The sequence below is a fragment of the Ctenopharyngodon idella genome, chromosome 4 (genome assembly GCF_019924925.1).
Source record: "Ctenopharyngodon idella isolate HZGC_01 chromosome 4, HZGC01, whole genome shotgun sequence".
Taxonomy (NCBI): Eukaryota; Metazoa; Chordata; class Actinopteri; order Cypriniformes; family Xenocyprididae; genus Ctenopharyngodon; species Ctenopharyngodon idella.
In genome coordinates, this window is record NC_067223.1 from 10,695,675 (window position 1) to 10,710,495 (window position 14,821).

The 14,821-nt window shown below is 38.6% G+C and overlaps 1 protein-coding gene across 1 annotated transcript in view; it reads right to left on the bottom strand.

The window, feature by feature from the left end:
- The window catches only part of sbf1 (SET binding factor 1), a 57,723-nt gene extending 48,638 nt beyond the window's left edge, over window positions 1-9,085 (bottom strand). Inside the window, 1 exon segment of the mRNA XM_051890061.1 lies at window positions 8,855-9,085. Coding sequence (XP_051746021.1) covers window positions 8,855-8,909 — 55 coding nt within the window. The 5' untranslated portion in view covers window positions 8,910-9,085.
- Window positions 9,086-14,821: the final 5,736 nt, after the last annotated feature.

The window sequence follows — 14,821 nt, forward strand, 5'->3', positions numbered from 1 at the left end:
GTAGTTTCTGCTGTGGTATCGGAGTAGTTAAAGTGCAAATGCAAATAAATGCAAAGTTATCCCCTAATTTTTTTTTTTTTTTTTGCTGATCCAAAAAATGATCCAATCCGTGACTTAATAACCGTGATATGATCCGAACCGTGAGTTTCGTGATCCGTTGAACCACTAATATATTATATATATATATACTTCCTAAATCTAACATTAAAACCAGCATTTTCTTTAAAGCTGACTAGAAAAAGTCTGCAGGTGCATTTGAAATGTTTTAACTAATCATCTTGTAATGAATGTCATTTTAGTTCTATTTTCTGAGTATGAATTATCATATGCAGTAAAAGACAGCAATACTCAAGCACTGTAAAAGGTTTTGCCACAACCTCAACTGACTGGCTTCTCTCCTCTATGACTTCATATCTCTTCGAGTCTCTTCAGACCTCAGATCTGTACATGATTAATGAGCTTCTCCAACTTTTGACCTCCTAACTGAACTCCTTTCCACAAATTGATCACAAAAAATAAAAACAGTATAAATAAAAACGAACAACACAGCTCTCTCTTAGTCTTAAGTTCAACCATAATCAACTCTCTCAATATTCAATGTGCAAACAGAGACCAAATTTTTCTTCAAGAACGATACAGAGCTAAGATATGGTTACAACTACACAGCCCAGCTTAAGATAGTTTTCATATTGAAAGATATTTGCATGCATCAGGGAGCAGCTTCTGAATGGGATCGTGTTTCAATGAGCGCTCGCATTTTACTTTCGCTTTCGATTTTGTGATCGTGTGTACTCTGTGAATAGTGAGCGGTGGTGCTGAGCGTGTATTCTACAAGAGAGAACATCTTTCGGACGCTTAGGCTCTGTTGTGCAATGAATCCTCCGCCATGGTCTTGTCAGCCATCTCGTCACTTACTCTCGTCACGTGATCAGTGAACTCTGATTCCTGCTGCACTATGTACGACTCTGCAGCTCGTGCTGGATGGGATTGAAGCGACCGTTATCCAACTGAATTAAATGGTTTTTATTTCTATAAAAAGCAAAATGACAGTGGAGGCGTAGTGGTGGCATATTTTATCCTAATTTCACCCTCACACTCCCGTCATGGCAATATCGCAAGACAGCTTTTCACCTCGACGAGAAATCTTGTCACATTTTAATCTCGCAAGATCTTGTGGCATGAGATCGTCACACCCCTATTAAATATCACTCTTCCTTATGTTTAATCATGAAAAATAGTGTGGGAAAACAAACATGTATTATTTTAACAAGGTTTTTACTGTGTTTTACCTTATCAAGTATTCTAAATGTACTTCACAACAACAGCTGTTTGCTCAAAATGATAGATAAATAAAGAAATAACAATTAACAATATTTTAAATATCATCAAATGCTAACAAATTTTCAGAACTTCTATTAGCCAAGCCCTAACAAGGATACGCACACATTTTACAACTAATCTCTTCATGAAACTAGATAAACACAGACACCCATTCTCTCTCACACACTTTAATATATTTAACTAACCTCCGGCTAATATCTACTAAGAGATAAGAAGGTACGTTTTAGGTACCTTGTACACCTAGTTGTATCAATAATTAAACATTGAAAAGGACTAAAGCTCAGTGTGTGACTGATATCCTGCATGAAATGCGAAAAGCAAACTAAAGAAACGCACTTGGACTCCTTTTGCTTACATAATGCTGACGTCATTGGATAGGCATTCCACCTCAGCAGAAATTCCAAGCCTTCCAAAAAGGTTTGGAAATCATATGGAAAGTAGTAGTGGAATTAGCATCAGGGTTAGTTAGTTTTTCTCCGGCAAGGCCAGGAAAGAGGCAGCCAGAAGACATGAGGCTGTGACCAGTGTTTAGATTGAGTGAAGAGATTATTAGCACAGGGAATTCAGGGAATACACATAGAAAAAGTACCAACAGTTAAAAGTAGACGTCTGACGTCTCACCATCCTCCCACAAGGCAACAACACATTCTGTGAGAAAGCATCTATGGCATGCTGTCAATTAGGACAAGAAACAATTTTAACATGCCAGTCAGTTTTGCACTTAGAATGAAAGTCTCTGCGGCAAGGTATTGCATAACACACACACTGTTTTAAAATTTTAGCCACAAAACATTACACTTGATCAGCTGAGGCTAGTGTGACAACGCAAAGTTTTGAATTACAATGACAGAAAAAATATTGAATTTTTCAACTCGTCTTGACTGTGTAGCTTCACATTTCTGCTTTGAAACGTCTCGACCCATAGACTTCCATTGTAAGTGCAGTACTGTAAACATGGCATTTCAATTGACAGCAGGACACAGATGATATCGTTAAAAACATCACAGATTAAACAATGTCTTTTTTTCAACTGACATTGACTTTGTAAGGTTATTTTGTCATTGCCTCTATCCGTGAGGCTTAAAGCTTCTCATGCTTTTAACCTAACACTCAAGAGTACTGCCTCTCTTTCTGTATAAATGATTCATGTCTATGTTAGATGACTCAGAAATGTGTAATAATGGCAAAACAATAACAACGGACTCAAAAACTGAGAAAAAAAAAATTAACAAGCCAAGCGCCCAATGAAAGGTTTGGAGAAACTGACTTAGGGAAGCAAATAAAGCAGTGGAGTTTATAATAAACTGCCACATAATGGCTTAAATCGAATTACAAAAATTATAGTCTAACCCTCGCTGATGTGAGTAAAAAAAAAAGCGGTTCAAATCAAACACAAAGAAAAAAATAACTACAATATGGAAGAAAAAAAAATCAATAATTTTGCATTAATTCATAATATTTATTTATTTACTATTAATACATGTATTATTTTATTATTAAAAATATTTTATTATTAATAATAATTATGAATATTATTAGTTTTATTTTTAAACATATAAATCAACAAATGAATAAATGAGTGAATGAATGAATACAAAGTTTTTACAAAAATTATAGCCTGAAAGCTGATGAAACAAAACGACCTCTGAAGAAGGGAAACCCCCCAAAAAAATCCTACTAACCACACCAGAGCATTGAGCTTCACTTACACCAAGCCAACCAATCAGATCCGTTTTTCTGCAAATGGATACTTTTTATTTTCAGCTATGGACCAATCAGCTTCACTGCACTCTCTACCAATGGGTGAGCGGCAGCTGAAACCAAGATTAAGACAGGAAGAGTGGGACGCCAGACTATAATTCACTCCTCCGTGTCTGAATCCCAACAGCCACAATGCCAAAGACCCCTAAATATAATCCAGTGGGTCAGCAATGAAAAAAAGAGGATTTAGAAGAATTACTTCCCGCAACCCCATAGGCATGTGAAGAAGAAGATTTTCAGTCTCCACCCGAGGGGTTTGGGAGGAGGAGAGGGCCACATTCCCAAAATACCAGGGAAGACCATGAAAGGTTTGTAGCCACGGAGAGCTTGCTCCCCCTTCCCGCCCTGACCTCCACGTCCCTCCAGTAGAGACTGCTTATTGACCCACAAGACCTCTGGATATGAAGCATACAAACAGCTATTAACTAGTCACTGCTTACTGTGTTCCATTACCAGATCTAATTATTTTGTGTCTGTGTATGCGTGTAAAGAAAAACCCAAAGTTGAACAGTAAGTTCTTGTAGGATACTTGAATAGAGAGTTCAAAAAACATGCTTCCAACATGCAGTCATGCTTCCAAGACGATCACAAGTCCCTCTCACAATTTCGACAAAACCTCATCTACGATGGCCAGCTACATAAGTTTTAAATTGCAACAATATCCAATGCGTCACACCAAACCAAATGTTTGGGACTGCACGGCATAGAAATGCACATGTACAAGATCAACGAATATAAGATGACAATGCAGTACTGGCCCAATGAGGCATGTGACAGTTCCATTACACGGGCCCTGGGACAGCAGCCCAACACTGTATCATGTGAGTTAACCACATTCATAATGAAACTTAACCCCTAGGAGTTTCAAATGTATTTACTAGATTTTGTCTACACAGTATGTTACTGTGCATATGCATACAACTAAATGCCTACAGTGCAAACTCTTTTAAAGACAAAAAGAGATGGAAAATGAGTGTGTGTTTGTGTGTGTACTGAGCCCCCGTGTCTCTCAGAATGAGGGCAATCTCCATTGCCCTCTAGCCCCTCGGCTGCCACATGAATGAGAAGTATTCATCCACCAGCTGGCCGTCGGAGCTTTGCGGCCATACGCTGCAGGCATGGGGACCGGGCTTCTGTATCTACGGCCCTGCCACCCTTTCCTTGGCACAGAGCCGTTTATAGTCAAGCCAGATGACCAGAATTGGGGAGTCATGGTAACACAGAGCGGACGGCGTATCACGCCATGGCCCCCTTCTGCCTTATTCTTCCTCATGAATAAGAATCTGTACTCTATTGGTGAATATTTCTAGACGTCCGGCTGAGTCAGTGCATTTATCTAAGGCTGACAGAGAGCAGATTTGTTGAAAGTGGGCCACTGTTGGTAAGCCACCCCTTTTGACCAACTTTTTTTTTTTTTAAGTATCACATTTTGGCTTGTTACTCCAAAGACTTTATATATAGGAAGACGGTGCACTCATATTATTATGAATGGGAGAAAGTGCAATGCGCAATATGGTGGAATAAGTCCCACCTTCAAAGTAAGAGCCAATCACCAATTGGTAAAGTCATCGCGTCACTGCAGCTGCTGTTAGAATCTCCAGTTCCCATAGAAACAGTCAGACGCGCGCTTCCTATAAAGACACGTTCCTATAAATACACGTTTCATGTGAGCGACAGGTTGCCCCGCCCTCTCGCCAGTAAACACATTATCAGAGAAGAGAGATGTCGTTGCAAGTAGGGAAGTTATTTTGATTTAAGATTACCAGGGCACATGAATTTAAAAAAAACTAATGACGTGCATGGATAAATCATATATAATAAATGCTGTAGTATTCCATAAAACCACACAGAACACCATAGCAACCACACTGAAATGCACTAAAAGGCACTCCGAACACTTAGCTGATGGGCCCCATCACTTTGGAAGTCACTGGGGCCCATCAACTGTTTGGTTACCCATATTCTTCAAAATATCTTCTTTTGTGTTCAGCAGAAGAGAGAAATTCATACAGGTTTGGAACAACTCTAGGGTGAGTAAATGATGACAGAATTTTCATTTTTGGGTGAACTAACCCTTTAAGTAAGCTGTATGTGCTTGATTCGCTAAATTGAATCGAGTCATTCGTCCTGGAATCGTAATAAACTAGTTGTGATGAGAGTTTTGATTCAAGAACCAGAGTACTGGACATCCACTCAAAACACCCTTGTTTCGAGGCAGCAAGTTTTACAAGGTCATTTTTTACAAAATTTAATAATCAAGTTTTACATAGAATTATTTTACATGACTGGTTATAAGTTAAAAATGTAGCTCATCATACTGCAGACAATCATTTTTAACATATATTCTCAACAGCACGCAGGGGTTAAACAAGAAAATAGACTGGCAGAGCCAGAGACAACTCTCACAATGAGTGTGCAACAGAACAAACGCTCTCCTCTTTTGTTTAGGGCCTCTCTGTTTTCAGCCGGGCTCCTCCCAAGAAAAAGCGACAAGAGAGAGCAATAGAAAGAGGGCCGTGAGAGGGGGGAGAGGAAGGGGGGGCTGTACGCCGAACCCCAAAAGACATTTTCATGGATGTCCACTTCTAGTGAAGCCCACCCCAAACTCTGGACCTCCATTTTCTCACTCTGCAAGCCATGGACAATCTGGATTCTCACTCAATCATGTCTTCTCCCTAGAGCCTCAACTCCCATTTCCTGTTTTTAAACAGAAAGCCCCTCGTCCAGAGAATCCTATTCACCGCCGTTCTCCTCGCAGGGCCTGGATATCAAGCAGACGAGTGGCGTTGCACAGTTTCACAACAGACGTTGGGCGACTCCACCCTGTCAGCTCACTGCCCTCCAAATGATGCAGTCATTCTGGCTCAAGAATGGCGATTTAGGGATAGAAGAAACTTGATACTGTGGGCTATATGACTGATGGAGACTAAGGCAAAGGGCCCGAGACGGGGACATGGCCCCTGGGTCAGTTGGACATGTTCTGCACTGGTAAACAAAACACTGAGCGAGGTTATCTCGTTTAAGAGCGCCAGCCCTCTGGGTGTTAAGTAGGCACCACTTCAACAGCACTTCATAAAAATCCCTTGAAACATGTCCAGGTTCACATTCACTACATGGTTTCAGAGATGTGATACCTCTCAGAGACATGTGTCAGGTAAATATAACAGGACTTAAATGGATAGTTCACCCAAAATTCACTCCAAAACTCTTGAGCGAACATAAAATTACAGGGTTGTTCCAAACCTATATGACTTACTTTTTTCGGCGGAACAAAGATATTTTAAAAAATGTACTTTTGCCAAAAATTTAAATTCTGTCATCTTTTACAACCTAATTGTTTCAAAACCATTTGAATACAATGAAAGTCAATGGGTTCCAATGGGGTTGTTTCGGACCCCATTGACTTTGATAATTGCATGGACCAAAACAAAAACACTTTTTTCAAAATATCTGCAGAAGAAAAGTCATACATGTTAGGAGTGATTTTTGGTTGAACAATCCGTTTAAGCTTACTTCTTTCCACTTTTTATATGGGTACAACAAACAAAAGACAGGAAGTTGTGAGGAAAAAAGCAGAAACAGGATCAGATGTTATTGCAAGCGAGGTTCAAACTCAAATTTCCCTCATGAGCACCAAGGCTCAACTTGTAAGAGCATGTCTGCTAACTGCTAAGCTTTGTTTTACATATTTAAAAATAACTTAACTTGTGAGACAATGTCAAGTGTCAACAGATGGGAAACATGTGGCAACACTTTCACTCGCCGAGTCCTTACAGATCTGACTCTTGAATGTGATGTCAAACCACTTCCATGACAGTACAGCATTATAACGTCACAGGTCTGCCCATGAAACAGCTCAATCAGGACCATTCCACCTGATTTAGTTTGCTATGTTGCATTGCATGCTACATATGAACAATTGCTGCTCTACTTTAATGTTATTTTTAGTATTTCATGTGTATTCGGATTTGTATTTGGATTTATTCTTGGATATCATTGGACATAAAAAGAGCAAATGCCTGACTTCAGGAGAGCTCAGTTTTTTTCTCTCCACACACCTTTACTGTAACGTGAAGGTCTGCTTAGCAGATGCTGAAACGCAGCAGCAGACTAGAAACAGGAAAGGAAGACATTATGCAGAGCGTGCAGCCTTTCAACATCCTGCCAGACTAAGCGTACGGCCACATGCGAATAGCTGCATCTCACAAGTAGCAAAAACCAAAGACCTTTCTGCGCCGAACAAATCTTGAAGCGGACCACTGCACACAGCATGCAATTTAACATGCATATTCGTCTCGCGAGCCCCTGATATTGTCGTTAAAAAGGGGACTCAACATGTTTTTTGTGTGTGTGTGCCTCATAAATAAGGAACAAGACATGCACAGAGGCAGCTCTCTAAATAACGGTTTCAAAGGTTTGATGCGAGTTTCCAGCAACTTGCTTTCTTCGGATGAGGGTTGGTAAATTATGCATGCTCACCGGGACCATTATATGGCACGAATCTAGGACACTAACCAAAACACTCAAACTACCGATAACAAAACACACTAATGACAGAAGATTTCACAGATACTCAAAACTCACTATATTCATTCAAATTAAAATAAGTATGTATGACTTTCTTTTTTCTGAGGAACCCAAAGAAGATATTTTGAAAATATGTCGTTATCTCATGTTGTTTCAAAACCATTTGACTGTCTTTCTTCTGTGGAACACAAAAGAAGAAATTTTGCAAAACGTCCTGGTGACTCTTTCACAATGGATTGTGACTTCAAGATGTCATGTCAAAGGATGCAAAAAGAAATAAATAATCTGGGTCTTTTCCTCATGCAAAGTTATAGTACAACTTATCGCAATATGGCCCACAAATAATATGGACCACTTTTATGATGCTTTTATTGTGAGTTTACTTCTTTTTGGATTCTTGACATTTTCAGTCACAATTCATTGCCATCGCTTAGACCAACCAGGACATTCTTTTAAATGTCTCCTTTTGATATTTGTAAAACTATTAATGCTGTTCAAATTCAGAAGGACAAAATCCTGACACATTTTTCACTTTTAAGAGGAACTATTCCTTTAATAATGCAGAATCATGCAAGCTGAAACAGTACTAAAACTAAGGCTGTCTCAAAACCTAGTTTGTTGCCTAACAAGACAGCATTTTGTGTATCACAGGTGACCAAGCATGCTGTCTAGGTAGGCAACCTATTAGGTTTAGACACAACCAAAAGCGTCTGTGCCATGCTCCATGTTGTTGATGTTTGTTGACATGTCTTAGGGATGAACTGGAGCAGCTTTTGCATTTCTATTTAACTCTACAGACGCATACTGGATAATATAACAGGCTGTTACTTGACAAACACAAGTGGCAAAGGTTACGCAGTTAAATCCCTGTTAGAACAGTCACACCCTGGCAAAACAACAAAATAGTACCCGCTGGCAAACTTCTTATCATGAATCGTGTAAAAGGGCATATAGACAGTCCAGTCTTCGTGCAACTTCGGTCGGGTTCGGCTTTTGAGTTCGGGAGTAAAGATCCAGAGGCCTGGGACATCCGCGGCTGATAGTAACTCGCCCATCCCAGGCCGGAATCAGCTGTGTCGGGACTGCGTCCCTCTCCCTCCGCCTTCTGCTGTGTTTACCGTGAATAAACCGCGACTAATACACTCCAATCTAACAGATCAGGAGGAGGAGGAGGAGGGGAAGAGGAGGAGGAGGAAGAATCGCTTGCTGTGTGTCTCTCTCTTACCTCTCTTATCGAGATCGTAGCCGACTACCACGAAGTAATCGGCGAGCCTGGTCATCTTATCGAGATCACGGCGACAGGCCTCGGGGGTGACTGTAGTCTTTCCGCTGGCAGACGATATTCCGTTCACATTGTGAAGGCAGCGGCGACACCAGCATCCCTCCAGCAGCAGCCCGCCGCCATACTGTCGCTGTGTGTGTGCCGTGCCCTGACAGCGCTCTGCGCATGCGCCGTGAGCTCAGCGGCAGCAGGGAGGGGCGCACGGTCAGGGAATGTTGCGTAGTCATTCATTACAGCGCGTGTACAAGATACACTGCAAATAAAAAAAAATAATAATAATAATATAAAAATTCTACAATTAAAAAAATTTAATTTTAAAGTTAATTTGTTAACTTTGTTACATTTACGTATACGATGAAATATTTTAAAAGGCTTTACGTAGAGTAAAAATGCATAGGCCTACTTGTGCAGTAATTTTTTTTTTTTATCAGCAAAAAGTACGAATCTCCTAATTCTTTGAAAAAAGAAGCATTCGCAGAATTTTACCGTAATTTTTTTTATAGAAGTTTTTAAAAGCTCACACAAAAACATATATTATCTCGAGACTTTAACATCAACAACCTGTTATGGATAATTGTAATAATGAGAGAGATTAATAAGTAAGATTATGTTTAAGATTGAATGCATGCAAATACAAAGCGGGCAAATTATTTGGAGGCATGCAAAAAAATACGCAAATGCTTTTCGGATGAATTTGAATTGATCTAAAGCACTTCTTTTTGTCCCTAAGACTAAGCAGGAAAAAATATTTACTTATTCATGCATAGTTATGTTATTTTCATAATAGCTATGTAAACAAAACAAAAAAAAAAAAAATCATATTTAATGTTTAATGGACTCAAGTGCTGTCATATGAACTGCTTTCAGAAGAGTTTGCAGATTTCTTTATCTCAGTGGAGGTCAAATTAACCCTCATTACTGCACATTTTGTCTTCTTAGGTAGCTGTATAAACCATAGGTGGTTCTAGACCCTAATTAGGGGGGCTTCAGTCACCTGTCTTTTATCCTCCTAGCCCACTAAAAATCTGCGATTAGCTCAGCTGTCATTGCTTAGGTAACAGGATCACACTGACTGCATGAACACGTGGCGCAGTTAGTGGATTTTGCTATAAAGGTTCAATGTTTGGACAGTTGTTGCATAAATGTTACAATTCCGAGTTTCATCACAGAGGAAAAAGCTGAAAAGGCCTACCGGATAACCCCCCGATCCCACAATCTGAGGCCTGTGTCCTTGCCTGTCAGCATCGACACGCCTCCAAAAGAATTCCAACACTTCCTGTGTAAAGTCCTTTGACCCAGAGTACTTATCACAGTAGAATTAAAAACATTCACAGGCATGTTATACTGTCAGCATGCCAACTCTGAATTTATCTGAATGTTCACAGGAACAACAAGCACTTTCCAATTGACAGTAATTTCCCTAGGAAAATGCCCCAGGGAGTTGGCTGTGTAAATATATATTATCATTTTTGGTATTTTTTCTAGTCACTGAGGTTGTTGAAGTCTGAGAGATACCCAGCCAAAGGAGTCGTGTAATTTCATTGGGTCAGGTGGATCACATGACACTTTAGCCATCCATTGTGGCAGCCCAAAAGAGCAAATTAATTAAAAAAGTAGAAAGTCTAAAAAGGGGAGAAAGACAGAAGAGTGGAGTCAGTAAAGATGAGCCCCATCCCTCCTGTTTAACAATGGACTCAGGGATCAAGTTTCCCACAATGCCTTGAGAAAAGCAACATTAACAGTAATGAAGTCTTTCGTGCAGCTGGGCCACCTCCATATCCAGTTCCCAAAAGGAGCCGATATCGAGCCAAAAGGGCAACCATGCACTGCACCTGCACCTGCACCAACCAAAGAAGCATGAAATGATATTTAGCTTGATATTGCAGAATAATTCTACCTGAACACAAAAACCTGCTCATATATGTCTTTCTCCACTACAGAAGCCAAGTAATATTCTTATGAAACAGAAAAGTGACAAGTGAAAAGATCACAGGAAGAGTCGTGGGTTGTGCTTTGGTCCTTTAGTCGTCGCCGTGTGACAGGAAGGGCAGATAGACACATTTCTAAAGGTAGCGCTCTGAGTGTAAAGGTGTCTGGGCCTCCGTTGATGACACGTAGTCTTTTGGGAGAATATAAAGCAGAGCTCTTTTTGGCCGGATTTGAAAGTCACATGACATCCTGTCAACAAACCAATAGACAGGAAGAGGTGTCTTGGCTGAGTGAAAATCATAGGTCATCTCAGAGCATCCTAAATCCTTATGTCACAATCTGGACTATGAGGAAAACCCTGCTTAATACTGATAAAAGTGTTTTGGAGGCTAAATATTAATGCTTGAAAAAGAAAAATTTTTCTTATTATTATCTTAATTAACAGTTTTAATGTGTTTTTCACTGCTCAATGTTTCAAAGCATATATAATTTTAGTGACATTTAAAAAAAAAAAATACATGTATTGATTCATAAGAATGTATGTTTTACATATGAAAAAAATTATATGAAATACATACATTATAATACATATACAATTATATAAATACAAATGTTCAGTATGCATATTGTAAGGCATAATGTGCAGTCATTATTACAAAACAATAATAAAATCACCCCAAGCAGGGTGATTACTCTTTTTTTTTTATCACCCTGAAGTGTTTATTTTGTGCTAATAACCAGCTGATTGCACTGTATTAATAAAGGACCATAAAATATTGATATTGTTGACATTATTTTATATGTGAGAAGACAGCATTTCAGAGAGCCGCATATATATATATATATATATACTGTCTTGAAAAAAGACCAGTATTTAGCTGCTATGATCTTTATTTTGATTCTGCTCTGTGTATAGTAAATTCAACAATTATGAGTTTCTTAAATTTCTGTTTTGACATCAAACATAAAACATGAAACATGTTGTTTACAGAAGCAACAGATATTCCACCTTAACAATCTATGTGAGACTGACAGGAAGTGACATTTGACCAAATTCATTGACACATTTGCATGAAGAAACAGGCAGTACATAAAAACCTGTTTCTTCTCCTCTATATCAAAAGATTGAACTGACACCCCTAATAGTATCTTGTTGAATGTTTATTTTACACTATTTTATTTAATAATAATATTGATTTATTTTTATGACTATTCTATTACTGGCACCTTATTGATATTTTGGCAATATTGTATCCAAAAAAAAAAAATCATGTTAATCACAAAAAAAGAAATGGTTCTATACAGTACCTTAAAGGGTTCTATCAGATGCTTCATAAAGAACCTTTTAGGGGTTCCATCATGTGATCATTTTTTTGGATTTAGTTTTAATTCATTTTTAATGTAAATTAAATGTTATGAATTAAACAGCTTGTAAACATACTTGATCACTAGAAAAAAATCATATTAATTATATTAAAATATAATTAAACTCATTAAACATGAAAGTACTATGCAACCATTTAAAACATTTCTCCTTATATATATAACATATATATGTAACCCCTCACCCAGGTCTTACTCGCCCCGCTCTGTGCGGGCCACAAACTTGGATTTCCGGCGTGGTAGTCAGATGCTCTAACAAGGAGGCTAAAGGCTTCTAGCATCAGGCGCCAGAGCATCTCTTGATATCAGAGAAGTAAGGTTTACTCGCACAGCAACTATAGCTGGCCTCAGTTACACACACACATATATATACACACACTTTTTTGGCATATAGTGTACTTTGAAAATGAAAACAACAACAACAACAACAACAACTGGCAAACCACGTGGATTATACTGCTAATCAACTAAATTAAAAGTTAAAGCCTAATAAACTTGGAGAATGTAACCGGTACCTGCCAGATCAATCCAGTTCAGTGACAGGATGGGAATATAACAATGAGTCATGTGATGATGATGAAATGACAGGATGAAACAAGGCAGTCGGTGTCTGTGTTCATACACCAACATTCATTCATCTTTTATAACCATCAGCTATTTGATCCACTATCACACAGTCTCATGTCTTTGTCTTCATTCATTTCTGGAAATATACATGCATTGTTCCCCTGCAGTCACACCCAAACACAACCGCTCAAGCAGACTGCCATTCCCACACACAGATCCAAACATAAGTGTATAGCATAGATGCACTGGCTGATGGGTAATAGTAACAGAACAGAAACAGAAGCCCCGTAAAACAAACATGACCGCTAACTGTCCATCCAAGCAGTACAAATAAACTTGATTGTGAGCCATAACAAACCAGTCACATTCTCAAACTTGACGTTTGGCCATCGTAAACATGCGAGGGAAACAAGCTCAGTGGGAACAAGCATGTTTTCAAATTGATTTAGCACAGGGATTTACCATGGGGAGGAGGATGAGTGAAGAGACGTCACTGAGATTTCAACAAAAGGGCCGTCATTGGAGAGGTTTGTTTTTGTGTTTGAAATGTTTAAGAGATGTTGTTTACGTGCACTGGTTTGAACGTAATGAGAATTTTCCCCTGGGAGATCAAATACACTATTACTTTCTGTTTTGAACCCCGAAATCCCTCATTACATTGATAATATTTATTCAGTGTAGTAATAGTAATGTTCACTAGGGGGCAGCATACAAGAGACAACCGTTTACTAACCGTTCTAATCTATCTATCTATCTATCTATCTATCTATCTTACAGAATAGAAATATTCAGTCACATTGTGCAGTTATACATTTACAGTTTTTCTTTTACTTTTGACCCATTTATTAATACTTAAGTCACTTTTCCAAAACTCTTCACACAGTTCTCCTAATCAACTTCAGCTTGGCACAGCAGTAAATTTCACATTCAGAATAAACTACCAAAACACTTCATACAATTCTTTTTTATCTCAACTATTGCAATTGAAAACAATCATGTCATCATAGGCAGCTTGTGCGTTACGGTTTGAACCGGATTCATTGGCTGTGGTGTGTGTGGTTACTCATGTAAACTAATTGGCACATACAGCTGATGAGAGATCAGAGGGGAAGACCAGCTGCTCTCATCTGTGATTTGGCGGCCAGTTGACAGTTCTGTTGTCACATGATTTTTCGCGATTATGTAAATGGAGGCACTTGCCAACTTGATTAATTCCCAGACACGTACAACTTGCTGGTCTCTAAGAATTACTGGTTCATTCACCTTGGTTCATTACACTGTATAGTCACTTTGTTTGTGTTTTCCAGTAACACACACAGCAGTACACATTTACTTATTTAAAGACTGAAAAAAACTTCAATAAATGTCCAACACTGACCTGAATAAGTGACATATACATTCACCCTGGAGCCATGAGACATTTCTAAGGAGAAAAGGAAGAGAATGTGAAGAAATGTGATTAGTAAACTATCCAATTTCGGTAACACTTTAGTTTAGGGTCCAATTCTCAGTATTAATAGTTGCTTATTAGCATGCATTTTACTAGGATATTTGCTGTACTTATAATGCACATATTAATGCCTTATTCTGCATCCCATAATCCTACCCAATAAGTAAACTTAACTACCTTACTAACTATTAATAAGCAGTAATTAGGAGTTTATTGATGCAAATGTCAATAGTGAGAATTTCGTAGTTAAAGTCAATTTTTGTTTTTTATGGAATATTGAAGTATTTATTATAAATTATTTATTCGTGCACATCATTATTTTTATGACATCTCTTCTCTTCTCTGATGACGTGTTTACTGGCGTAAGGGTGGGGCAACCTGTCACTCACATGAGATCGACCAATAGCAAACCACAACCATCCAATCAATTCCCCATGGACAAAATCAAGTCCCGCCCTACATTTTTCTCATTCGAAAAGCAGTTTCACTCAGATATACATCAGAATTGAGAAGAAAAGACTATCACCACTTCCATTTCATGCCGACTTTAACATTAGATTTTACCTTGGAGGGCTGATGTC